The sequence below is a fragment of the Lagopus leucura genome, unplaced genomic scaffold (genome assembly GCF_019238085.1).
Source record: "Lagopus leucura isolate 7727_CA_CO unplaced genomic scaffold, USGS_WTPT01 Super-Scaffold_73, whole genome shotgun sequence".
NCBI classification, from domain to species: domain Eukaryota; kingdom Metazoa; phylum Chordata; class Aves; order Galliformes; family Phasianidae; genus Lagopus; species Lagopus leucura.
In genome coordinates, this window is record NW_024962252.1 from 83,029,302 (window position 1) to 83,055,828 (window position 26,527).

Consider the following 26,527-nt stretch of genomic DNA (forward strand, 5'->3'; position numbering starts at 1 on the left):
ACAAGAATAATGCTGAAGGATGTGCTGAACAGAAAAGGAGAGGGAAATAAAAGAAGAAAGTAGAACTAATGAAAATGACAATCAGATCAATACTGCAGAGATTAGAGAAGAATTACTGTTTCATTAGAGCAACTCCCAGTTTTACACACAAGCGCTTCTGCAATCCTACCCTTATATCCCCGTGAAATCATCTTTCTGGATGAGAGGAACTAGAACGGACAATTTACACAGCTTGCCACTGACATGCTTTAATTAGCTAGGTCACTGATGAAAGATGTAGGGCAGCTCTACCCCCTCCCTGGTCCATCCAGCTCTCTCCTTAAACTACCTCTAGAAAAGACATGGCTATAATTTTTTCATTCAGAAATTTCCACAAACATCCTCCACAAAGTTTTTTACAACTAATTTTTTTTTAAAAAAATTTCTTGTTTCTTATAAAAATCACCAATTATATTTGTCTGAAGGTACAGAAACATCACGAGTTTGAGAATTTTGAACTTTTAAAAATATCTTTCCTATCAATGTGATTTCACATTTTTTTCCCTTGTGCTATCTGTTCTTCCACCCCCCCCCCCCCCCCCTTTTTCAATTCTCTTTTTGCTACTCTATAAGAAGTGGCAGAAGAGAATGAAAGGGATGAAAAATTAAAAAGAAACAGAAAATTAAGAATAAAAAGAATCCTGTTGGATATTATTCCATGCCTAGGGAGAAGTAGTGGGGGAAGAATAGTGTAAAGGAGAGAAATGAGAATCTAAAACCTAGGAAATTCCTTCAAAACAGGTTTTCTGGTATGACTGTATATATGTGATCCTGAGTGAATGGAAAAACAAATTTATCTCAGGAAAATTTCAGTGTACACAAGTTTGATTTTTTCTTTCTGGACTACTGTTTGCTTTATTTACTAATTCATCAAGGAGGCGTGTTGCCTCCAATGATTAACTTGCATGAGCAAATGTTTCCAGATGTGAATATAAGGTGTACGATGTGGTTCTTATTTGCTTGCATGATTAGATCAATGATGCTATGATGTGGTTCAATATCCAGTCTCAGAGGCATTGCTACCTAAACTAACAGTAGCTGTAATCCTTTGCCTGCAGGATGCCATGTTCTGTAGATGGTGAACAAACATCAAGTGATAAAAAGTGATAGAAGTGATTTGCTTCTGAGAAGCTGGAGCTTGTAAGGCAAAGGCATGCAGCATCCTGGCTATGAGCATTTGACCAGCAAAGGGCAGATGCTTATGAGTCTGATCAAGAGTCGGACGAAGAATATGAAACAGCAACATACTCCATAAATTATGGCAGAGATTAAAAAGACAATTCACTGTTTAAGCAGTGGCTGGGAACAAGCAGAGTTAACGAGGTCTTACCAATAATAATCGTGTCTTTCATTTCTGTTAGCTTACTGTCACTTACAAGGTAATTCCAAACTCTCTGGGTCCTCTGTTTGCCAATGCATCAAAAAACAACATTGATTAATGAGAAAGATGTATAGCCAAGCATTCTGTACAAAAACATTTTCTCCAAGATTTTTGCAGTTTTACATCCTCCGTATCATTTCATTTACCTAATTACATTATTCTAAAGTGATTTGTTCTCCAGACCTTTTATTGCCTAGCATCCTCAAATTAATATGGAGCCTTGGCTAGTACATTATCTTTTACAACTTCTACCAAAGCAGTTTAGGACAAGATAAATAGAACAAATTTATTCTTTCCGGAAAAAAATGTAAAACTCAAAAAAATTTACTTCTACCTATGTGGTATGAAATTTGTCACTAATCATTTTAAACTATGCCCTTTTATGCTTCTCCCATCTCTTTTAGCTTTCTATGCAGTTCTTTGATGTAACAAAGACAGTTTCAGACAAGATTTCAGTTCATCTGGAAAAAAAAAATTCTTTAAGTCTTGAGGCAAAAAGCAGTGTATTTAAAATTTATATACTCCATAATGCCTTTGTTCTGAACTTGAACATCCTGAAAAACTTCTCTGCTTTCTTTTACCTCCCAACTCTGAAGATCGTTTGTTCTCACGATTTCAGCTTCTTATTATGCAACAGTGACTTTAACTGGTGGATCCAGCATTTAAGTACATGCACAGTCATGGCTGACCCTTTCTGATCAATTGCCAATCCATACAGGTTTGACTGATAAAAGAGCCAATTAGATTTAAGCAAATTAAGGGACATCACCAATGTCAACCACTTATTAAACTGAATGCTGAATTCCATGCATACAAAACACTAATGCACCAAGACCCATTAAGAGTTGAAATCCTAACCCCATTAGTAACTCCAGATCACTACAGGGTAAGGGTCAAAAGAAAGTTTCATATTTATGGATTAACATTTGGATTCAGTTTTTATTTTTTTAATCTTTCCAAGAACTCTTGAACCTGCACTGCAATTTTAGTCAAGAGCTTAGATGAAATATATTCCTTCTTTCCAGGATTTTTTTTAAACATCGACTTATAAGCACAGCAAATCAACCTGATGAGAAATTGAGACATATTCAATCAAGTAACACTAAAGACTTGGTGTGCATTATATAGATTCAGTGTGTTACATTTTAAATAAAAAATGAAACAAAATGAATGTATTTTGGAAAAAAAAAAAAAAAAAACACCTCTGGATATTAATTAAAAAAATAATGATTTGCAGTATCTTCAGTATGAACACTCCTGTCCTATCCATCCCTATCCCATTTAAACACTCTTCCAAAATGCTCCCTGTACTTCTTACAAAGTAATTTCAGAAACAGTGTTTTTATTACCCTTAAGAAGAGAATACTTTTTTTTTTTTTTTTTTTTTTTTTTTTTTTTTTTACACCCATTGGAAGGCTGTGTTTTTGCATACATTGAGAACTCTTTCATTCTTTGATGAAATACAACTTCTCCTACAGTGAAAACTTGGCCACTAAGGTAAAAAATGAAATGTTTTTAGTAAATTCCACATTTCATTTAATGATTTAGAAAGCATTTGCCAGTGATGGAATACAACCCAATGCAAAATCACCAATATGCTCATAATATACTGTGCAATTGCATGGCAAAGTGTTTATAATAAATATCATTGTCAAATAGGCATACACTGTCCTATATATATATACATATGTATTTGTGCCTACACGTGTTTACATGTACAGTGAGGATACAGAGTGTGTGAGAATCCTTCTCTCATGTATTGCTTCATTTACTATTCATTTCACCACAGATCACAGTCCACTGGACAATAGTATGGAAGATTTCTTTAATAACTCTCACTGCTAATTTAATTCTACTTAAACACACATATCCTAGTGAATGCCACATGCTTTTCAGCATGATTTTGTGTGTAAATCAGGATAATATGTTTTCAGATCATTAACAAAAAGGAAGCATGAACTAAAACCTATTTAATCAATGAGGTATTGCTTTTAAACTACCGCAAGGTCATAAAAAAGATAATTTCAAAGCTATAAGTTTTCTAATTGTAATCAACAACAATCTAATGATGAAAGAAAGTGCATCTTAATGGCTGTCATAAACTTGTGCACATCCTTGTCCATCTTTAAAAATCCTTTACCTTTTCATTTGGTGAATTTTTTCGCTACCAAATTCTGCTATTTCTTCATGCAGAATCAAACAGCAATATTGGGATTAGGCACATTTTTAAGTGATCAGTAGAATTTATATCTGTTGTTATGATACATTATGCCTAATTCAATAAACAGGTTTGAAAAATACGAAATGTGCTGGGACTTAATCCTTTTCAACTTGCTCAGGAATGTCATATAAGCCCTACATTTTACTTATTCACTTCTCAGAAAACTTTCCTTTTGCTACCAAACAAACCAGTCTTTTGCAAGGAAACTGTTCCAAGAGTAGGGTTTTTTTTTTGTTTGCTTGTTTGTTTTTAATTTTATTATTTTGTGGAGGGGTTGTTGTTGTTGTTGCTATTGTTTGGTTGCCTCTATTTGTTTGCACTACTTCCACTCAGCCACAACTACACAGCTCTCAAGATCAAGCTCAATCAGGCTCTCATTTTATGATTCAAAGTCATCTTAACTTTACTGTTTCCACTGGTATTTCTTCAATAAAAGCTAGTTCATTAAGATGCTCATGAAAAGAAAACACGAAAGGAACAAATATACATCAGCTGCAAATTGAAGCTTTCACTTAAAAAACAAACATGCAGAGAATTTAGAGAGTATTTGCTTAATTATAGTATATACGTATAAGATAAGCTCAAAGTTGTTCAGAGTGTAGTTCATTGTGAATCAGCACACCGCGACTGTTTTTCTTTCTTAAGGTTACATCAGATTGCAAAATGCAGGTGACTCTCTTTACACTCTTAGATTAGATTATTCCCCCATGAATCTAACACTATTTATGAAAAAAAAAAAAAAAAAAAGAAAGAAAGAAAAAGGCACATGATGTGCTTCTTAGTTACCTAATATATTAATTGTGCAGTTTTCATTTTCTATCTTTTTCAGTTGAGTTATGCAATAAATTTGAAGCTGGAAAGAACAATTTTGTTACTAAGATCTACTAATGCAAACACATTCTTCTGAGCTTCCAGTCCTCATTTGTAACAATGAACAACATTTTGTTTAACAGAGTATTTGTGTAATTGTTACATGCACAGAAACAGCAGTTTATCATACTTACCTCCTGGAGGCATCACTATGGTTATAGCATCACTCATCAAGCTGCTCTGGCTGTTGGAAGCCTTCACTTGCACTGTGTAGTTAGAAAACGGAATCAGTCCTTTAATGGGTACCCAGACATTGGATTCATTGCTGCTGCATAATATTCGAGTGCCATTTACAACAGAATAATTAGCATTAGCTGTTAAGAAAGAGAAAGGACGTGGAGGAAGAAGAACAAACGTTAGGTTTTGTGTCTGATGTGATTTGCTGTTCTTTAAGAAGCAAAACTTCTACTCCAATAAAAATTTGACATTGATATCAAGAACATAAAAAATGTCTTACTTGAAAAGTAAATATTCTCAGTTTTTTCCTCTTTCGGATAACATTTTTAAGTACTCGTACAAGTTGAAAAACAAATGGAACAACCATGCAGCTGCAAAGCTGACTGCTATGTATATGTGCTACATGTTGCAAACAAAAACCAGTTTTCAGAAATGACTTGAGTTCCTGAGCAGCTGTGTGAGAACAGTAGATGCGAACCCGTCAGGGTCATTAAAATGTTAAATCCAGTTCTTGTGCCTATAAAAGACTTGTTCAAGTTCTTGAATTCATTAAAAAAAAAAAACACTTGTTTTAGGAGTTCAGCAGCCAGTACAAGCTAACTCCATTGTATACATAAGAATAACTTTATTACTTTTCTGCAATAAGAAGTATATGTTTTCCAGCAATCCAAAGCTACAACAAGGACATAAGTTTTCAGATTGTCTGTTTAAATCATCAGAGGACACCACTGCCTGTCCTCTACAGCTGTTTCAAGATCTCAGACTTAAGCTATACAAATATTCGACCCTATAAAAATAACAAAATAAAACTCCTCAGAATAACTTGTAAGCAAAACTGGAAAATAAAAAATAATTATTTGTCAAGTAATAACTTTTTGACTCAATGAAGATTTCACTCACACGACAGAGAAAACTGGGCTCATTCAAAGATTGCCCAATATTTTTGAACAACTAAAATGCTATATAAATAATTAATATAATTACTAATATCAATCATTCCATGCTGAGCTCTTATGTCAAAGTCAATGGCAATTTTGCATTACAAACAACAGCAGAATCTCAGAAGTTTCTGAAACCACAGGTACAGAATGAGATTAAGCAGAACACAGCTATTAAAAATAGCTAAAATTAAGGCATTAGTACAGGCAAAAGATTAAATATTAAAGTCTGAGCCCTCTACAAATTCTAAGATACAATTTAACGAAAACAGGCAAATTCTTTTTAAAGCCATTTTTGAATTAACCTAATTTATACAAGTATCAAGTGAACAGCTAACACTGAAATTAAACCTGAAGCAGTTTTTCAAATATTCCATATTTCCATAACATTTGCTTAAATGTGTATATGCAGTACATGTTTTTGTCATTCTCACATTACATTCTACCAAATATGAGTGATCTGTACATTTGTCCAGACCTTATAAACAATCTGTATGATACACTTATGGTAGAAGTCCATGCCATGTCTATTATTGCAACATTCACAGAGCTGCACAGAGTGTTTTGCTTATTCTTTTGCTAACATATGGCAAGCTAACTCTAACTTTTTGGAGAAGGGAAATGAGTTGAGCCATTTCATAAGTCCATCTTACAGTTTATGTCCTCAGTGCTCATCTTCTACATGAGTTGCCAGTCTGCTCAAACAGACTACAGTAGCGTGAATCTAGAATCATTTCATGAAATCTGATGGATTTATTTGGAGTTCAACAAATTTTGTGTTAGCCTTAGAGAGTTTATTTTATAAATAGCAAGGGAGGCAAAGCTCCTTATCATGCAAGAAGAACAATCAACTTCTACATATGCCATATACAGAGATACAAGTTTTGCAGAAGTGATTTTGTCTGAGATTATTCATGCACTGTCTACTCAGCCAGCACTAGAAAAAATGCATCTGCTTCACTTGATGTCATTTCTTAAGCTGTCTATCAAAGAGGCACAAGGCATTTTTATGAAACTGTCCCTGGATGTGATGTGGGAGTAAGAACAATCCAATAAAGCACTTTTCTCCCATCACTTACCACACTTTTCTCATGCATCACCATCCAATCTGTGACTCACTGTTTGTGACATCCACCCAAAAATGTGACTGTTACGTACACCTATTATTTTATTAACAATGATAAAGCCAACAAATGACTAATTGACATACATGCTTAAGGTTCCAATGATGTGAAATAGAGACTCTTCTGGCTGTGAAAACAGGTGCATTTTTTTTTAAATGTTTCACATACAATGCAAAGAAATGTTTAAATTTCCAGTTGTACAGATTAAGGCTCATAACGCAGATTCAAACCTCAAGCATAAAAAAAAAAAGTCTCCCTAACAGCAATTTATGTACCATTTCATAAGAAAAAATCAACCTTTTCTATCTTCAGTGAAGTTTGAATATGTTAATATATTAATTCTCACCAACCTCAGCCCCAAATAAAAGCACGTACTTCTGATATTCACGTTCCACCATTAATCTTCCAACGGCAAACTATATATCTTTTTAAAAAATACAGTTCAGAGTAACAAAAAAGAATCAAAAGCACTATTCTGAGTTGCCTGGATAACAACATTAATATACAGTAATTATACAATTAGTTGTAACATTAAATTCTAGTTATAGCAGAGTGATTACTTGGCAATTATAAGAAGTATATAATTACTCAATAATTAGGAGAAGTATGTAATTACATAACCATTTTATTCAGCTCAAAAACGAACTTGCAGATTTACAATGAGCAAGACAACACAGCAATTCACAATTTTTCATTGCTTCTGATAAAAACCTGAGGAGCGCTTCCAAGTTTCCCAAATCAAATTTTACACGGACAAAAGGTATTTTATCCCCATTGCCAGCCAAGCAACTTACTGCTACTGGCAAGTGAAATATTAGAACATTTTTTAAATGCAGGTCTTGCTGGGGATGACTTGCAATATGCAGCTTTGCCACTTCTCACTGCTTAAACTTTACCGTCAGTGGGCTGGAAAATGCAGACACATAGGTTCAGCCTGACAGAAAGTGATACAGTGATAACCCTGTCATATCGCTCTGTGCCACTCCTGCCTAGACTGCTCCACTGTGGATCTATTTGAGAGTATAAGTAGATGATGCCTCTTTTTCCATTTTTCATGTATATACTTCTCTCCACCCTGCTCACTGATCCTACTTTAGCCTACCAACAACTCTACTTCAGCCCTAAAGAGCAACAGTCTCAAACACAGGTATCATCCTAAAAGACATTGTTTTACTTTACACAAATGGTTTCTACCAGAATACCTTCTTGTTCCTGCAAATTTCTGCCTCGTAGCTCCTGCCTTGAGCACCCCAGCAAGAAAGTCGTCCAGTTAACAAGCTACAGTTAACAAGGGCAACCTAACCAAGGTGGCAGAAGATAAACTCCTGGCTCAGCATGTCCTTCAAAAACTAGGCATCCAAACACCTTTTCCAAAAGATGAATTAAGATCAAAGGGAGTTTCAGAGCCACCACATAGCCTCTCGAAAAACACTGAACCATTTACAAACACAAAAGGCTTCCTCATACTCCTTAACCTGTCTCATACTTCAACATCATTCCATAATTTTTGAATCACTGATCTATTATCAGACTTCTTGCTCATAGGACTGGCACTTGATATTTTCCAGTATTTCTGAAGGATTTCTTTGGCCTTAGTCTGGTATTTGAGAAAAAAAAAGTGTGTTTTTACCAGTTTGTTCCTAGTTAATGACAGATGAAAGTATCCCAATGTTTCAGGAAATATTATCCAATTAAAGAAATTAAGACTAACAAATATCCACATACTTACTTGAAAACTATGTATACTTGAAACAAAGTTGAGTAATAAAATATTCTTATGTTAAAAAGATACAAAATGATGTATTCCATAAAAAAATCATTGCTTAAAAGTGCTAAGCTTCACACAGCACTCTCGATGGTGACTATCTGCATTTGAAGGTTCACTCTGGTTTTGTTGGGCAATTGAAAGTAGGCTCCCAAGCAGAGGTGCATTTCTGGTTTTGAGTGCTACTGTAAATGAGTGAATAAAGCTCCTGAGGGTCGTTGGTGCGTAAATTACTGCTGTCCTGGGTCCATCATCCTTTGGGGTTCACTAGATTGAAATAACATAAATGGGTATCCTTTTCCATTCTTGTTATAATCATTGTCACAAGAATTTTAATGCCTCATATATTCCGTAATTTTTTTCTGTGTGCCGTACTGCTCTGACCTTTTCAATATTCTGTAATTTGACTGGCTGGCCATTTCAAGTTCTCTCCTTTTTACAGCCTTATTAACTTGTGGGGAAGAGGTGAAATGGACAGCCAATCAGAATGCATAATATTGCAAAGGTCATAGTAGTACAGTATAGTATCAGCAGACACAGAATACTGTATATTAGTCATTAGCGTTCTGATATCTTATTCATGTGACAAAGGTTGTAAGAAGTGCAGAAAATGGTACGACATGAAACCATCCTCATGACAAAGGCTGTGATGAAAAATGAGATAATATAAACCAAATGCATTCATCTCACATTTTAAAACTAGTTTTTTTCTAAAAATTGCCACTTTTAGGGTATTCTTCCTATCCGGATCAATTAGTGTTTTTAAGGCAAAAGGCCAAAAACTAGAGCTGCTGCTTCCTAATGTATTAAACTGCAAAAATTCATGTTTCATATGCATAGGCAATCTTTTCCAAACTACTGAATACTCTGATTACGATCACTGCATTTGTAAGTCTTAAATCAGTAAGATTAAACATAACCAGTCTGCATCACAAGCACACTAACACAACTAGAGTGCTGACTTCATAAAGCAAGGAGTTTGGCTAAATTTTTCACTGAGTGCTCATGCATTTTCCTTTCCTCAATCATCAAGAGTTAGCTCTCATTATACAGAAGATATGGGGGCAAAAATCAGCTTCTCTATTCTTCTCTGCACATTTTTCATTCGGGACTTCAACAACTGAACCTTCGCAAAACCAAGAATTTCTGCCTCTTCCTACATGTGGTGCAGAATCCTTAGAAATTCACCAACTGCTTATCTTACCCCCCAGCTTCATCTGAAATATTACATGACCATTAATTTGTGAAATGCAGAGAGATCTCAACCTGAAAGTTAAGCAAGCTAAAAATACTTTAGTATGACCATCACAAACATCTATTATTTTCTTTCTATTTCAAAATACTATGAGGCTTCAGTCACAAAAGTACACTGTGTATCTCATGACAGCACATGGTAAAAGTGTTTTTAGGGATAAGGGGCAAGTTCAAGGTTTCATATCATGTTTTGAAATATCACCAATCTCTACTGTCTACATTATGTTCACACAGGTTCTGATAACCATTCTTACATTAGAGAACATATTGCTTCACAGTATTAAAACAGACAGAAGCAGAACTATTTGCATGACAGAAGGCTACAGAATGAATAAAAGTAGAAAAAAATCCAGGTCGAGGATAAGTTCATGCGCTGAACTAGAGAATTACACAAAGATTGCTTGGTTAACTATCAAAAAAACTTGCAGGTATGTGTTGGCCTGATTTAGGTATGTGTTAGTATGCGGAGTTTAAGCGTCTTAGGCCACAGAAAAAGTTAATGTCAGAATAGGAAAAGAAAACTAAAACATGATGCCTTTTCATCTACTTTCCTAATCATTCCACTCATCTCTCCCTCACTGAGCACTGGCTTCTGCCTTTACCTTTTCTGGCTCTCTGACAACACTTTTTTTATTTTTTTCCCCTGGGGAGAATTCTATGAATGTGCATGCTTTCTCTTTTCTAGGCTCATTCTTTTGTCCAGTAGTATTCACAGTATAAAATGTGATTTTCCATCATTCCATTATAGCACAAACAGCTAAAAATATTTTCTCAGTGTTTTCAGTGACTTTCTTTTCCCAAGAACTGTAATAATTAACTGCTTTTCAATTGTCATCCTAATTGTTATATCGATCACATGGAGTGTTTTCTCCACTTTGACTCCATACTCCTTTTTTTGATAAAAATATGCCTGTTCATTGCAGGGCAGTTAGACTAGATGACCATTGAAGGTCCCTTCCAACCCAAAAGATTTTATGATTCCATAAAAATTTTTATTGACATGCTTTTTTTTTTTTTTTTTTTTTTAGTGTTTACTTTTGTTGTTTTTATTTTTGTTTTCAGTTGAGTGCACTACTGATTTTGTATCAACCCTAGTGAACTTCCCTGCTTCTGAGTTGACAGTTCTATTGTTACCAGGGACAGATCACTGACTCAGTACATCAAACAGGCCAAAACTTACAGCCTCTCATATCATAGGAAATATTAATTCTCATTCTCAGAGGCCAGATTAAGTTGCCAGATGAGGCAAGATGGGTAACTTATAAACAATGTGATAAACTAGTGAAACTATGAATTCAACATATTTATTCCATACTTATCCAAAATATTAAACAATCCACAAATACCTTTTTTTTTTTTTTGTTTTCCTTTGTCCTTGATAATTAAAATCTGGATATGGAAGGCAGGCTTCAGATTGCTCAGTGAATTAGTTTTTCCCTGGGAAAAACTTCCCTTTGTAAGTTGTTGGGGTCTATCAGTGCTGTGCCCTTTCTAAGCAGGAAAGTCCACAAATGTCAGAAGCAAGCTAGGAGGGCAGAAGGCTGTCTTGGCTGAGCAGGGGTCTTCTTCTAGCACTTAAGCAGAAAATGAAAGTGTATGAGGAAGCAAGGCTGGGCAATATGGAAGGTCTACATAGATTCACTTTTTTAGAGAGAGAATTAACGTGGCCAAAGCTCACCCAGAGTTGAAGCTGGTCAGTACACCAGGGGAATCAAAAAGGGCTTTTTAAAAATAATGTTAACAGTAAAAGGAGAAACAGAGATAACAATGTTGCATTACCTGACAAGGATGGTCACCTCACAAACAGGGACACAGATGAAGCAGAGATGTTTAATGCCTTTTTCACCTCTGCTTTCAACACCAAAGATGGGTCCTGCGTCCACCAGGGCCACTCAGTTGGGAGACTACAACCTTCAATAATAATAAACTCCCAACCAACCCCAAACCTGTGAAGGAATTGCTGCTCTGTTCTGGTGCGGTCTCATGTTGAGCACTTGGTGTAGATTTTGGTGCCACAGTGTAAGAAGGGTCAGGATGGGGTTAGGGAAAGGTTCTGCACCATGGCCCTTGAACAGGTTGCCCAGGGCAGTGAGCACAGAGCTGCTGGAGTGCAAGAAGCATTTGGACACTACTCTCAGACAGATTTGCATTTTGGGCAGTGCTGTGTGGAGCCAGGGGTTGGGCTCCATGATCCTTGTCCCTTTCAATTCAAGATGTTCTGTTTTATTCAAGAAACATGCTCCAAAAATCTACTAACTTGCTAATTACATTTATACCAACTTAGTACTTACATCACCTACTCAGAATTACAGTTGTCTATGAGCTCTTGGAGCATTTTGGACAGGCTCTGCTTCTTTCCTTTGCAATCTGCCCGTGGCAGTAACCACTGCCTTTCCAGTGAGGAAATCCACACAGTTCAAGCTGGGTGGCCAGAACGTATTTTGCTGCAAACAGTTTTAAGATCTTTCACCAACACCTATACTTTCCCAGAAATTTTGCAAGAAAATGTCATTGTCTAGAACAGTTTTATCACAGGAAGGAAGAAGAAGCAGTGGCAGGTCAGACAAGGCCTCCTGCTCATCTGCAAGTTGGGTGTAGGTGAGGAGACAACTTGGAATCTGATCTAGCCCAGAGTAGAACTCTTAATACTCTGAGTGCTAAAGTTATTCCAAACCTTTCCTCAGCTTTCTAATCAGGGGACAGGAAAAACCTATTCACACAGTGCTCTGCAACACAAAAGAGAAAGACCAAGCACCAACAGCTGTTCTGCTAACTCATTCAAGTTGTAATGTGCGTAAGAGGACAAAACTACCAAGGTGCTTGCATGAATTCGGGAAGATTTGCAACATCTTTGAAAAGATTTAGTGCACAACATTCTGTAATGCTCATTCATGGCCTCTGAAGCACAATGTTCCTATGAGCTCCTGACTGCACAGTGAGTCCCTTTAATGTCCCAGAACAGTTTAGCACTGCAGACAATAGCACTGCAAGCAGCACGACATCACATTGTGTATAAATGACAGGAAGGCATCAAATAAAAATGCTTTCTGTACTTATGAAGTTAAATTGAAGGTAAAGTACATAATTACAGATTCAATCCATTTTGTTTGAGAGATTTTACTAGCAAATGATGAGATTTCATAATTTTAAAAGAGATTTTACATACTGAAAGTTCAGAAACAAGTAGCTTTAAAATCTTCAAGTTTGTTTTTCTATGGTTAGAGCTTGCTTTTTTCTTACTGCAGCTGTACATAAATGGAGATTATCACAGTATCTGGTTTCTGAATCTATGCCCATAATTCATGGATGCCAATAAGAATTTGCCATTCTCCAGGGACACTACGAGAAGGAGACTAGCTAAACACACAGAGCAGAACTGGGAGTCTCAAATCCATAATCAAATATCTAGATTGATTGTGTCACTTGCACTTGTATTGATTTCAATTGGAGCAGCTGACCCAAGGGAATAATAAAAATGTGGAATAAAACTGATTTATGAGAACAAAATAAATCCTTTTGTGAGTGGTAATGAATTGGTACCATTTAACCCTTTCAATTACAGAGGGAAAAACTACTTATTTTTTTGAGAATGCTGAGTTAGCCAAAAAGAAGACATATAAAAAATGCCAATACTGTCAAATGCCATTACATTTACTTGTAATGCTTTGGAATGTCTGAGGCTCTGAAGTTGATCTAGGATTTTTATTTGACATAAAGACATTATTTTGGCTTTTCCAGTCATCTTACATGAGGCATCATAAATGGAGCACTTGTAGATTGAAAGAACCTCGAAATCATTCAGGTGAGCTTTTATTGTACTCACTGGTAGAGTAGCACTTCCTAGTCTGTTCAGGACAATAGCATGTAGAGTAATAAACAGCCATACTAACTGCAAATAATCACCCCTAAAAAGGGAAGGCTCATCACAGTATCTTGATCTTTCTGAATTCAGATAAGAAAATCATATAAATAGCATCCAATTTGCTCCCCCTTATATATGTCAAATAGAAACTTCATCAAATCTTGTCAAGCAAATTTTCACCATGCTTTCTCTAGATGAGAAAACAGATGAGTTTTACATTACTCTCTAAAGATATTTGCTTTCATATTCAATTGAAATTTCTTCACCTGTGAAAGGTCTAGTCAGATTATATTTATTTTATTTGGATTTGACACAAATAATTTTTTGTCCAAAGATGTACATTACTTTTTGCAACAGATACCTAAGCACAACTAAAGTGGCTTTCCCAGTCTTAATGGAAGTTAAAAATTCTAAAAGACATTCATTAACTAATAAATCATTTTAATAGGAGAACTAATCAGCAGATTCCCTTTTACTCAATACTGTTCACCAGCGTCAGTTCCATAAGATTGCTAACATTCCCTAAGCCATTGTGAGGGAGCAGGGATAGTCTCAAAGACTATCCTACTAACCCTGCTGTTGGATTTCAGCCTGTAATAACTGACAATACATACCTCACAGAAACAAGGTTCATCTTTATGTACTCCCTTTATAATACAAAAGCCAACAACTAACACAATATAGAAATAGACCTGTGTACATGTGGTGATAAAAAAATCACATGAAAACTATTAATAGATTGGAAGACCAATTAAAAAGCACTATTTACTACATTCTTCACCAAGGAAGCAATCAAGTTCAGAAATCAGAGAGACTGCTCTCCTATTCTTACTGCAAGACACTTGTACCAAGAAACAGAAAAGGAAAGACGCATAAGGAAATAATGCTACTAGTTCGTGTATTTTGAAACTATACACAGGCTACTGAAGCTTGACTAAAAATTACCCAATAATTATCCTGAAGTGTACGCAAAACTATGAATTTTCTAGCCAAGAAAAACAAAACTTTAAATGGCACATACTTTGCTTCAAAAGTATCCCTAAGTCGTTTTATGTAATCAGATTAAAGATAACTATTTGAAAATGGATTTTGTATCCTCCTCCTCCTCCAAACACCTTTAGGACTAATCCACAATCTTTACTTCAAGTTACAACATCTAGCATCTCTATAGTATCTTATAGTTTGAAAGCATACAAACATTAATTAATTAATCCTGATAATGTCACGGGGAGGTAGATAGGTATTATCTTCATGTTACAAAGAGACAGCTACACAAGGATTAAATGACTTGCCCAATTTCAGCAGGGTAGAGAAAAGCACATGGAGGACTACAACATCTCATAACTGCCCTTAGTTCACTCAACCAACCATGATGTAATGTCACCAGGATCTAGATACAAAGGTTTTGCAGTCATATTTTGCTACTCCATATGGAAAAAAAGAAAAAAAATAATCAGGCTAATCTGAAGTCACGAATCACAGTATAACATGCACCATGATTCAAAGTATGTAAGGACTTCCTCGTGAACATTCTACAATAGGAGTGATGGAAGTGTCTTTTCCAACAGCTGGTGGCCATGAAGATCCCAACCTGCTCATGGTGATGAGGATTTTTCCCATGGTCCGACTACTGCGCAATTTTCATTTGGACCTAGTCAAACTCCTTGTTGCTTGTTCCCATTAATGATGCTATTTACACTGCTTGGAGTATGTTAACAATGGTGCAAGTGCTTCACTGACTGGTCACTAAGCTTCTGTTATATATTATATTTTATATATATATATATATATAAATTATATATATAATATAACATACATATGATATTATATATATTATATTAATGCATAATTATCAAGTATTTAAGTCATTATTACTTTGTCATGGGCTGTTTTGGGGAATTGGGGTGCAGGGATGATACTCACAGCAGTGCAGCTGCTCCCACAAAAACCATCTGTAGCAGCACCGTCTGGTTGGCAGGTGCAAGGCCACGAGAACAATAATCCCACAATTAAACCATGAGCACTTTCAACAGAAAATACTGCCATGGAAGCTCTGGAAAACACCGCCTCAGCAACTTTAGGGTCCCTGGCTTTGGAAACACTAAGGCACTGAGTTACCTAAAGCATCGCTTAACATCACAGGAGGAAAAAAAAAGCAAACCAGATTGAACTTCTTTCTATACATTACAAAGGAGACTGGGGAATTACTAGTGTGATTACAATTTCTCAGAGTCACATTCATTTTGAAACTTCACCCTTTTCTAAATTCAAGGATCTCTACTCTCCCTGGCTCCACCTGAAGAAAGGATTATTATTGTTTTTAGTAGTGTCACATTTAACATGATTATGTGATAAAAAAAGGATCACAGCTAAGGAAATCAGACTGCAGAATATATAGGGTTAACACAATCTTAAATTACTGGAATAAAGTTGGAGTGACTTTTCCTGTTCTTAGATAATGAAACATCCCTGGCATAGGTATATCAGACATTATTAAACATCTTTAGTAAGTGAATGAATGCAAGAGGAGCACAGTCCTGATATTTATCTACCTTGGAAAAAGCTATTGATATTTCTTTTGTATGAACATCTTCAATGTTTTAGCTACAGGAGAGGAAAGGCTTAACTTCTCACTAATAGGCCAAAAAAAAAAAAACCCAAAACAGATCTTTGAAGAAATAGCTTGTCTGGAAAATGATTCATGTGCTTTGATTACATATAAGGAATATGCCATTTTTGTAAAAGATACTTTCTTGCTAAAATAAAACTGCATCTTAACTTTTATCTACTGTCAGGTATTGCATATTCAGCTGTAGCAACTGTAAATGTTAATCTATACTTAGATATTTATATGTATATGATAATTATGCAAGCAACTACAATTCTTACATTTAAATGAAATTCACTAAGACTAAGAAATGTAAGGAGTTTCAGCGTTCCTCTCCCCAATTCCACTGACATCAGCAGGTGTCATATCCTTGCCAGAAAACATTGCTTTTAAGCTCTACATGGACTCTTAACATTTCAGATTTAAATTCTGATTGTAGAGAGCACTGAAATAACTTGTGGTCAATCAAGTCTGTAAGAGGAATGTTTGAAAAGAAGCCAAGTTAACAGATTCTGTGCCTCCTTTTTACTTGTAATTAAAAAAAAAAAAAAAAAAAAAAAAATCAAGCTAAAAAGATTAGATTAACAAAATCCAACTTAAAGACAACTTTATGAACTTTTTTTTAAACAGTGAATTGCTTTATTCTATTGTTAGTTTTTGTTATTTATCACAGGAAAAAGTAGGCTGCAAGGATACTATCCTGCACAGTGCCTCTAAATAATCAGAATTGATCAATAATTCTCTTTATGAAAATGCAATGTGAACCAGCAAGAACTTGCTGAAAAGGAAATACTTTGGATGCTATGTCAAGAATAGAACTTGCAAAAACTGGAAAATCAGAAAATAGCATCCTTTGACTTCTACATTTCTGATCAATGCAGAGTTCTGCAACTTTATGCTGTAAAACTCACTAAGTACATACAGACAGCTAAAGCTTCTCTTGATGTCAAACCTGAATTCACGGGTATCACAACACCCAGAAAACTACAGATTTGGATGAATTTAGTGTTACCACAGTTATCTCACACAGGAAGGAAGATGGGAATTTCCTCCAACTCTCTTCTCTTGGAAAGAGGTAACACCTGATTCTTCAAGTGCAACAGCTTCACTTCAGACATCCAAATGCAATTTAAAATGATCCTGTACTTAATTTAAACTACACTAAGGATAAATAAGAAAAGAGAATCTTCTTGAGGGAATTAATCTTGAATCTCTCATTTTTTCTTTCCAAGTTCTCGGAGAATTGGAAGTTTATCAGAGAGTAACAAGAAATAACCTTCTCTTATAGAAAGAAAAGTTGTTTACGATCTGATAATACTAGTATTTCATGCTTTGGTATAAAAAATTCTAAAACAAATTCCTCTTTAAAGGTTTGTCCACAGAGGCACCAGAATTAAAATGATCTGAGGCAATTTGTTTGCAGGAAAGAGAATCACTTGAGTGCTGTGGAGTTGGGGCAGAGACCTTGATTTGTAAAATCATGTTTGATTCTACACATAGTTTCTGGGAACAAATGTCTGTCTGGAATATCACAATTGTAAAACAGATTCAACAAAGCTTCTGTGTTTGAAGGACTTTTTAAAGGGAGCTAACTGATACAGAAATTCCTGTTCCATATATTGTTAAAGTATAGTTAAACTACAGAAAAATCCATTACCAGCATCCTCCACTATTGGCAGGAAATCCAAACTGTCTCCTGCTGATCTCTACATTTCACACTTTCAGTTCCACAGTGACCTTTTCAATCAGTTCACGATAGTATTTCCTTCTGCTCCAATTTGGCTATTGATAAATGTTGATCAAGAACGCTAACTTTTTAGTGAGACCTCACCACATCAGTAACAAATAAATCCAAAAATAAGTACTAGAGGCAGCATCACAACTAAAAAGAAATAAAAAATCAGGATATGCATTAAGAAACATTTTTATTGGATACTTAGACATTTGAAGTCAAGAAATGGATAATTCAAAGGTTTCTATTAGAACACTCTCCATTGGTTTTATGTATTATAAAATGATTTTTACTGATGTAACAAAGCTAAACCACAGCATCTTTTAATCTTTTGCAAATGACATAAGAGTATCTGATTTCATTAAAAAACCTTCTAGAAGGAAATAAAAATAAACTCGCAGGCTGTTCAATTCCTAATAAATATGTGTATATGTAAAAACAGCTGGATAGAAAGTTATAAAGCTGGATGGAAAATACGATGAATGACAGAACCTTTTGATAGACAAACAGTGTACATAAAATATTAAGATAGTCAGAGACATACATATGTGAAATCTGAAAGGTTTGGAATAGGACAAAGAAGGAGCTAAGCCTGGGGACATCCATAGAATATTCAGTATGAGATCAGCTGGTGTCTCTAAAGAGTTGGAATAACAAGTTCTTGACAGAGAAAGTGTTAAGTTACATGTTATTTAAACACTTCCCATGTCACCAACTTGCTATCTCAACATACCATATGTTATAGAAGGTCACTGATAAGATAACAGCATATCAAGCAGAGTTTCAAAATATGCATTAGGGAGGGCGTTGTAAAAATACAGAAATACAAGAAGTATCAGAAAATATCCTTTGTCCAGGGGCTATGCTTATATGGAATATACTTATTATGTGCTTCAAAGTGCTTGGGTCTGGAGCATGGAACAAATTTTCTGGTCCACTCTAAGTTAAAGCTGTTACACAACAGCTTCATGGAACTACAGACCATGGCTGGCATCACTAGGCTGGCCAGAGAGTCAGCCCAAATCTTTCCCAGCTCCCTACTCTTCACTGCAGACATTATTTTGTAATCTAGTAAATTTTGAAGTACTTTGCAAAAGAACACAAGCATGACCTTTATAAAAGCAATTGTACTGTTACGGAAAGGACATATTTGCTTATGAGAGACTCATATTCTTACTGTAAGCTTGAGATTTTATTTCTAAAAATGAATTTAAATAAAAATTTTTCACTTGAGAGGGATGTATACAAATGACAAAAGTGTGTGGACGCGGCAAGAAACTCTTGTTACGAAACAATCTTCAAAACCCATTCACTTAAGTTCTGAGATGTAAAACCTGTTTCTCAGGCTTCCCAAAAGGACAGTTTAAGATATTGGTGAACATGTCACCTATTTAAGCAGTGGGAGAAACAATTCACTGTTTATATGCAGCTATTCTAGGTGAATTCGACATCCATTTCTTACATTTCAATCCCTGCCTCTTTAACAGACGTTGCGGCAAAGGATGAAATACAGTTGTTCATTATGTCAACGAAATACCAATTAGCCATCAGACAATTCAATAAGCTTTGTGTAAATCTAGTGAACAGATGATGTCTTATGTAAGTTTGATGAATTAATGCTTAATTTTCCTCCTGCATACCCCCAAACAGCCAGCATAAAGGTCAATTGCTGGAGCTCTGACTTCTAGGGGGAAGCACTCTTTATTTATTTAGCATTGCAAAGCAAAGTTTCAGCAACAGTGAACAAACGTAATGAAATTTTCTGGGTTCCATTCCCCAGTGATTCTTTCACTGCCACCCAGCTCTCCTGAGTTGAACTAACACACCAACTACTTTAAGTCAACTCTTATAATTGCTTCCAATTTGCCTGTTTTGCTTTTGGCAATTAGCAAACTGAAATGTTATCATGAAAGAGTCCATCTCATTTATAAGGCCAGGTTTTCCCTCCACTAAAATATGCAGGCACTCTGTTCTTTATTACCAGCAGGAGATAAATGGCTGGTTTTCGTTGCTGAAGAATATATAATGGTTAAAAAGTCACTTTTTTCCTCCAGCTCTACATAAATCACAGAACTAGTCAATATTTAATAATGCTTGCCTTGGTCTGGAGTCCCTTGATCACCCCTGTCATGTGTAATAGCTCCCTCTCCGATATCTTTGACATAAAAGCCCAGCTTTACTGCAATACTAACATGTAGAGGGTCATTACGGATCGACATTTACCTTAATCTGTGACTGCCAACCATGAACCGATAAATTCCAGCAGATTCCACTGGGAGAAATCAGTAAACTTCTCAGTGGAAAGAACTGAAAGAAAATTCTGCCGAGAACAGAATACATTTTCTACAAGGGCTGCTCTGCAAATGGGTTCTGACTTTTGAAAGTTCTCTAGCTGCACAGCTTTGCAACATTTAATACCGTTTTGATGGTTTGAGAGGCGGGATGACAACTGAGGATGACATGACTTAGAAAGCAAGCAGAAATTTTCTCTGCAAAAACAATGCAAGATTAAACACAAGGGGAATATGGCTTTTGCATTATTCACCCTGCTGCCTTGGCGGAAATGGCTGTGCTGTCACAGGTCCAGCCAAAATGTTGCTCCTTTTTTTTCAAATTGATCACCACTCCTCCTCATAATCTTACAAGTGCTTCACAGCAGAATACATCAAAGCCTTCGTTACATAAAAGAGGGACACAGCAGCATTTGTGAGAGGTCAGTTGAGACTGCCTACCACACTTAAACTCTTCAATGAATGCATTTCTCCAAACAGCACAAAAACAAGTTCATTTATATACTACTAGGCAGAGGATGGCAATTACAATTTGTATGTTCACTTTACCACTGATACTGAAAACATCAAATCATTCTCATCCTGAGCACTAAAAAAAACCAAGTTACGAAGCCATCAGTGATTCAATTCTCTATCTGATACTGCGTTTACAATGCTGATTAAATTTGCGTACAGTACATAGAAGGATTAAATGTCATCCAAACATTATTTTCAACCATGATTTTGTATTATAAGGAAACATTTTTATAGTTGCCTGATGTCAATCATGCTATTTAATAAGCTCTAAAAATTAATGACAACATTGTTAGGCATAATTCATAAACATTATTTGGGTACAATACTGTATTATTTATTACACTTTAGAGTATGCTTAATAGCTCAAACTGACATATTAAATGCTCACATTTTGTGAGCATTCGTTTTTACTCGCTGCCCAGGTATTTTACATTTCTATAATAATTAGAGGACACAGCATTTTATTATCAACTGAAAAACACACAGTCTGTGTAACGTGTTTGACAAAAATATCCATTTACATTTTTCAGTGTCTTCTATAATCCTTTGCACAAGGGTATCATCACTGTCTACTCTAATACTGATTTAGTAGCATTTCCACATAAAACTACATTAATTTAGTTAGATTTAAAATATATTAATTAAAAAAGCACAACAATGCAAACAAGACAGCTGCCTATCATACAATAAGATTTTAAAAACAGCATTTTGTAAGGGTTTTGTATTGCATATTTAATCTGCTTGTTATATGGAAATAAAAAATTAGGCTTCTTTTCCTTTCTTCTTTTTAAGTATCTGATTTCACTGCATGCTCTTTAAGGTAGCTGGCTGTACAGCCACTTACATAAATTTCAAATGCACCCACAATCAACCATATTATGTACAACTCTCAAGAACAGCTCCCACTTATGTAGGTAAACCAAGTTAAATTGTGAGTATAGCTTCCTTATCTGAGTAAAGGTGGTGAGATAAGACCCCATGTGTATATCTAGAGACTAAATGAGTGCAGAGAGCTTATCTTTATTTGCCAATGTATGTGTTTGTACAAATGTAAAGCATCATAAATCAAAGTAGTAGCTCTTAAGAGTAAAATTGGAATTTCTAAAATAATCAATGGAGTGGCAAAAAGCAGTAAAATTTAGTGTTAAAGAAAGTTTTGGAAAAATAAAAAACCAACATTAATTCTATCTTTAGACTTAATATAAAGGAAAAGAAATACCTTGATCAGCATAGAATAGGCCAGTGAAAAAGACTGTGTAGGTCAATTGTCCATGAGGTTTATTTGGGGCGAGCCATTTTAACTGAGCGTCTTTGGACCCATCAACAGTAGCAAATACATCAACTGCTCCCTCAGGCGGAGCTTCCATGGTCCGAGCTTCCACCTGCAAAAGAACCATGAGCTAGAGGTTTGCTGCCATAGTTTACAAACAGACAAGGAATGAAAAATGAAAACCTTCAAGTTATTTTAGAAATGAAACACAGCACAATAAAACTAGCGCTGCACACATCGGATTTTTTTAAAAACATTTTACTTTCATTTAATCTGTATCTGCTTGAAGCTATCCAGCAACTGTCATACTTTACATGAAGACCCTTAAGGACAGAAACAAATACTGGAAAAGAATGAAAGATTCGTATCTTAAAAACATACATAGAACCTCATGCAGATGCATGAACTTAGTGTTAGGAGAGAAAGCAACAGTACAAGACAATACATTTTTCAATTTCTGAATTTTAAAAGACAGCTGTAAGGCACATATATTTAAATGATGTAGCAAATTAATGTAAATATATGATAGAGGAAAAATATGCTGTGTTGAATACTGGTTGCAGTCTGAATTAACTTCTATTTCAACTAACAAACTTATCTTGTAGCATTAAATAGATATAGTTCTAACAAGAAAAAAATAAAATGATAACATGGAAAATGTAATGAGTATGAAAGCTTTTCTTCAGATAGATAAATAGTCATTCAAAATCATCACAATTTAGTATTTATGTATCACATCTTGCAGTAAGCATTCAATGCTATGAAGCAAAATAATTGCCTTATTTATGGCAACAAATGATTTGGCATTTTCTAAAGTATAAGATGGTTTCACACCTTTCTAAGTGCATCTCAGCTGCAAGTTCATAGGATTGCTAATAAATGCTATTTTTAATCTGCCACACCTACTCTATCATCATAATAACAAAGTATAGCACACTTTCACTGCCCTTGAAATATTAATATTTTACTTTTTCAAACAAAATTTGGAAAGCCAATTGCTTCTAAGTTTCTGGCTAAACGTTTGATGTGCAAGTACCTCTACATACATGCTCCTACAGTCATACACTCTAAATTACCACAAGATTATACTTGAAACAGATGAGAAGTCGCAGAAAAATCAACAAGATAACGTACATGCTTTTAGATAAATGCTTCCCAGCATAAATAAAACGTATTTATTGCATAAATGCCAGATTAATTATTTGGATTTTTCAGTGAAAACCGCCCTTATGTAAGAATTTGACTAAACTGTACTTTCTAAGCCACAATAACACCCTGCAAGGCTGTGACACTTCATGCTGGTACTCTAAACTCTCCACATCAGAAACTTAGAGAAAGGAAGACCAACTATTTTGACTACTGAAAAGGATATTCCCGAAAGAGTACATGATGGAGTTTACTACAAACTGAAGTTCACTTGAAGAGCTACAAAAGCTCTGTTGTGTCTGTTACACGAATTGCTTCTTTTCAGTGCACCCAATATTTACAAGACCAAACACATTTTAAAATCAGCAATATATATGATCACCTGAAGAATCTGTCAGAAAATGTGTACTTTCTTCTATTTCTAGATAAGACTTTTTTTTTCTTTTTTTTTTTTTTCTGGTATTTAGGCAGTAAAATAAAAAAAATAGAATTGATACAAAAGTAAAACTTTGGGTTCACTAGTAAAAAATTAAAATTGTCAGTTTTAGAATTCATGTGTTATAGATTTGCATTTCACTTAAAAATAAATCATGATCACTGACAAAGCATAAAAAAGTACCAAAAGACTGATCTGACCCAAACAAGAAGCTTATTGAAATAGCAAAATTGCTAACACTCTTGTAACTGATTAAGATCTTCAGAGCCACCTTCAGAAACACAAGTAGGCAAAATCCAGGATTTAGTATAGTCACATAGCATCTTTTCAATCGATTAGGGCACATTAAACACAAGATCAGGAACAAAAATAGCTGGAAGGGTATCATCTTATGGCTGGAAGATGCTTCCCATACTATTTAGAGTAATGAAAGAGGTGAAACATTTGGATTTTTTTTTTTTTTTGTGTGTGTGTGTGTGTGTGTGTGTGTGTGTGTGTGTTGGATTTAGACTGCAATTGATATAAAAATCTTTCAAAAATTCAAAGTGCTTTAACTTTCTGGCAGCACTTCAGTGTCCCTAAATAAAGATATTGTACTTCAATTCCTGTGATTAGAGATGGATCACTGGCTTTGGAAAACAGTTTATGTACTGATCATGAGGTGGGTATCCGCTGCAGCGACCTCTGCTGGGAGTTGTATAAGTGTCACGATACCGAGTCGACCTCAGTGAAGACATGAAAAAAGGCTACTAAATTAAACGTAATAACCCCAACTTCTGGTGTTCTGTTCTCTTTTTTAATGCCTATTTGATAGGATAGGTGTAATGAAAAACACATTTCATCTGTGTGCATAGTTTGGCAATGACCTGTCTTAAACATCACCACTGCTGCAATGGATTAGGATACTGCACACTGAATACCTTAGAACAAGCTTTGCTTTTCAGGTAGGTATGAAGTCGTAAAAAACATAAAAGAAAAACTGGCAAAAAGCCATCCAAGCTTTTAAAAGTAAATATCCTTTGACGTAATCCAAGCCATAAAATGCTTAATGGTTATAAAGTCTAGTCGTCTTTTGCAGATAGATGATGTTACAAGAATTTGAAAGAAAACATTCTTAGGAAGAATATTATCAATGTAAATAACAAATTATAACAAAAATAAAAGTTACAGCAGTACTGGATCTATCAGCTCAGCCTTCTATAACATTGAAAAAAGCCTCAGAAGCTTTGTTTGCACACATTATATTCAATGTTCCTGTCTTTGCAAAACCTGAAGAAAGGGGATGCTGTACAAGACTGTTAAAGTAAGTCTAGTGGAATATTTTGATCACAGACTTGCATTCAAAAGACGTTTTAAAATCACTGTATTTTCCTTTTCTGACTTCTGCACTTCTTGAATTACCTTCATTTCTTTCAGTCAGGCAGTTAGAAACTTGCTCATTACTGGAACAGTAACTCTTTCTTTATATTATGTCCTTACAATTCTGACTAATTTACATCTGCCCCTTTAAAATATATCAACTCTACTTCATTTCAATAACGTGTGTTTTCAGCCTCAAATTTTGCCTTTCATTGATGTACCTATGTTCTACTTTGGAATGCCGCCTAACAATGACCTATCAAATCTTCAACAGCTCTTAAAGAGGATTTTTTTTAAATGTCACATTTTGCCAGATGGGTTAGTACTGACCAGAGTGAATCATCACCATTTACTCTGATATTCACTGCCATCTGACATTTATTACACTCCCAGAATGCAAATTGAGGTACTCACCAGTGGACCCAAAGCACAACCTTTTGCAGTACATGCCTGGACTCTGAAGGAATGCAGACTCCAAGGAGCAAGTCCATAAGCATAACAATTTAACTGTGATGAATTTTGTATTAGAACACCATCCATATACAATCCGTAGCTGGTAATAATACCTATAAAACAATGTGATAGCACTCAATATCTATACAACCACAGAATTTATAAGAAAATCTTTAGTGCTACAGACATGAAGGTAGTAGTACTATTTCACATCTTTTACAGCTAAGCAGTCAATTATATAACATTACTGTGTATATAACAGGAGAAACACACTCTCACATATTTAATTGTTGAAAATCTCTCCAGTGAACTGCATTCTTTGGAAATAATGACAGTCTTCCAAAGATTACACAGAAATGAGCCATAGGAGACAGCAGTTAACATCACCCTGGAATCAGGAAAATACAGTCAAACACTTTTTACAGATTATTCAGCATATACCTATTGAAATAAGAACTGGAAAGATACATAAAACCATCTCACATCTGAACATCTGTAGACCTAGAAAAAAAGTTATCGACAGAATTATTTAAATGATGGACAACTTAGACTAGCATTAGCCAAATTTCCATTAGGCTGCAGAAGGCCATAGCTGGCTACACTGCAACCTGATTACACTTTCAATTATAGCAATATTTGTATCTTTGTGTGAATCTGAAAAATACCTTTTTTTTTTTTTTTTTTAAATCTAACAATTCTGCATTTAAACTAATTGTGGGTGAGAATGAGGCTACCATAGATTTCTGAAATCCAATTGAAGGTGGTCAAATAAAAAAATAAGTGTTTATGGTCTATCTTTCTAAAAAGCTCAGTATCCATAATTCTGGTTGATTTAAACTGGACTTGGAGTCTTCCCAATAGCTTTGTACACTCAGTCTTCCAGAGCATATGCAAGTCCTTTTGGCCAAAATACTCCAGAATTGCTTTTTCTCCCATTGAATTTTTGTAAATGTTCTAGTTCTTGAGGCATCAACATATGCTTGAGAAATAAAATAAAACTATAGAGAAAACATCTATTTATTGAAAAAACAAAACCAAAAAACAAAGCAACAACCTCTTAGGTAACCTGTCCTTCTTTTAAAACA

At 35.1% G+C, this 26,527-nt stretch overlaps 1 protein-coding gene across 1 annotated transcript in view; it reads right to left on the minus strand.

The window, feature by feature from the left end:
- The window catches only part of USH2A (usherin), a 394,411-nt gene that overhangs the window by 153,800 nt on the left and 214,084 nt on the right, over positions 1–26,527 (minus strand). Inside the window, exons 38-40 of the mRNA XM_042878308.1 lie at positions 25,404–25,555; positions 21,998–22,160; positions 4,646–4,825 (exon numbers count right to left, since the gene is read on the minus strand). Coding sequence (XP_042734242.1) covers positions 4,646–4,825; positions 21,998–22,160; positions 25,404–25,555 — 495 coding nt within the window. The remainder of the gene's footprint in view (positions 1–4,645; positions 4,826–21,997; positions 22,161–25,403; positions 25,556–26,527) is intronic.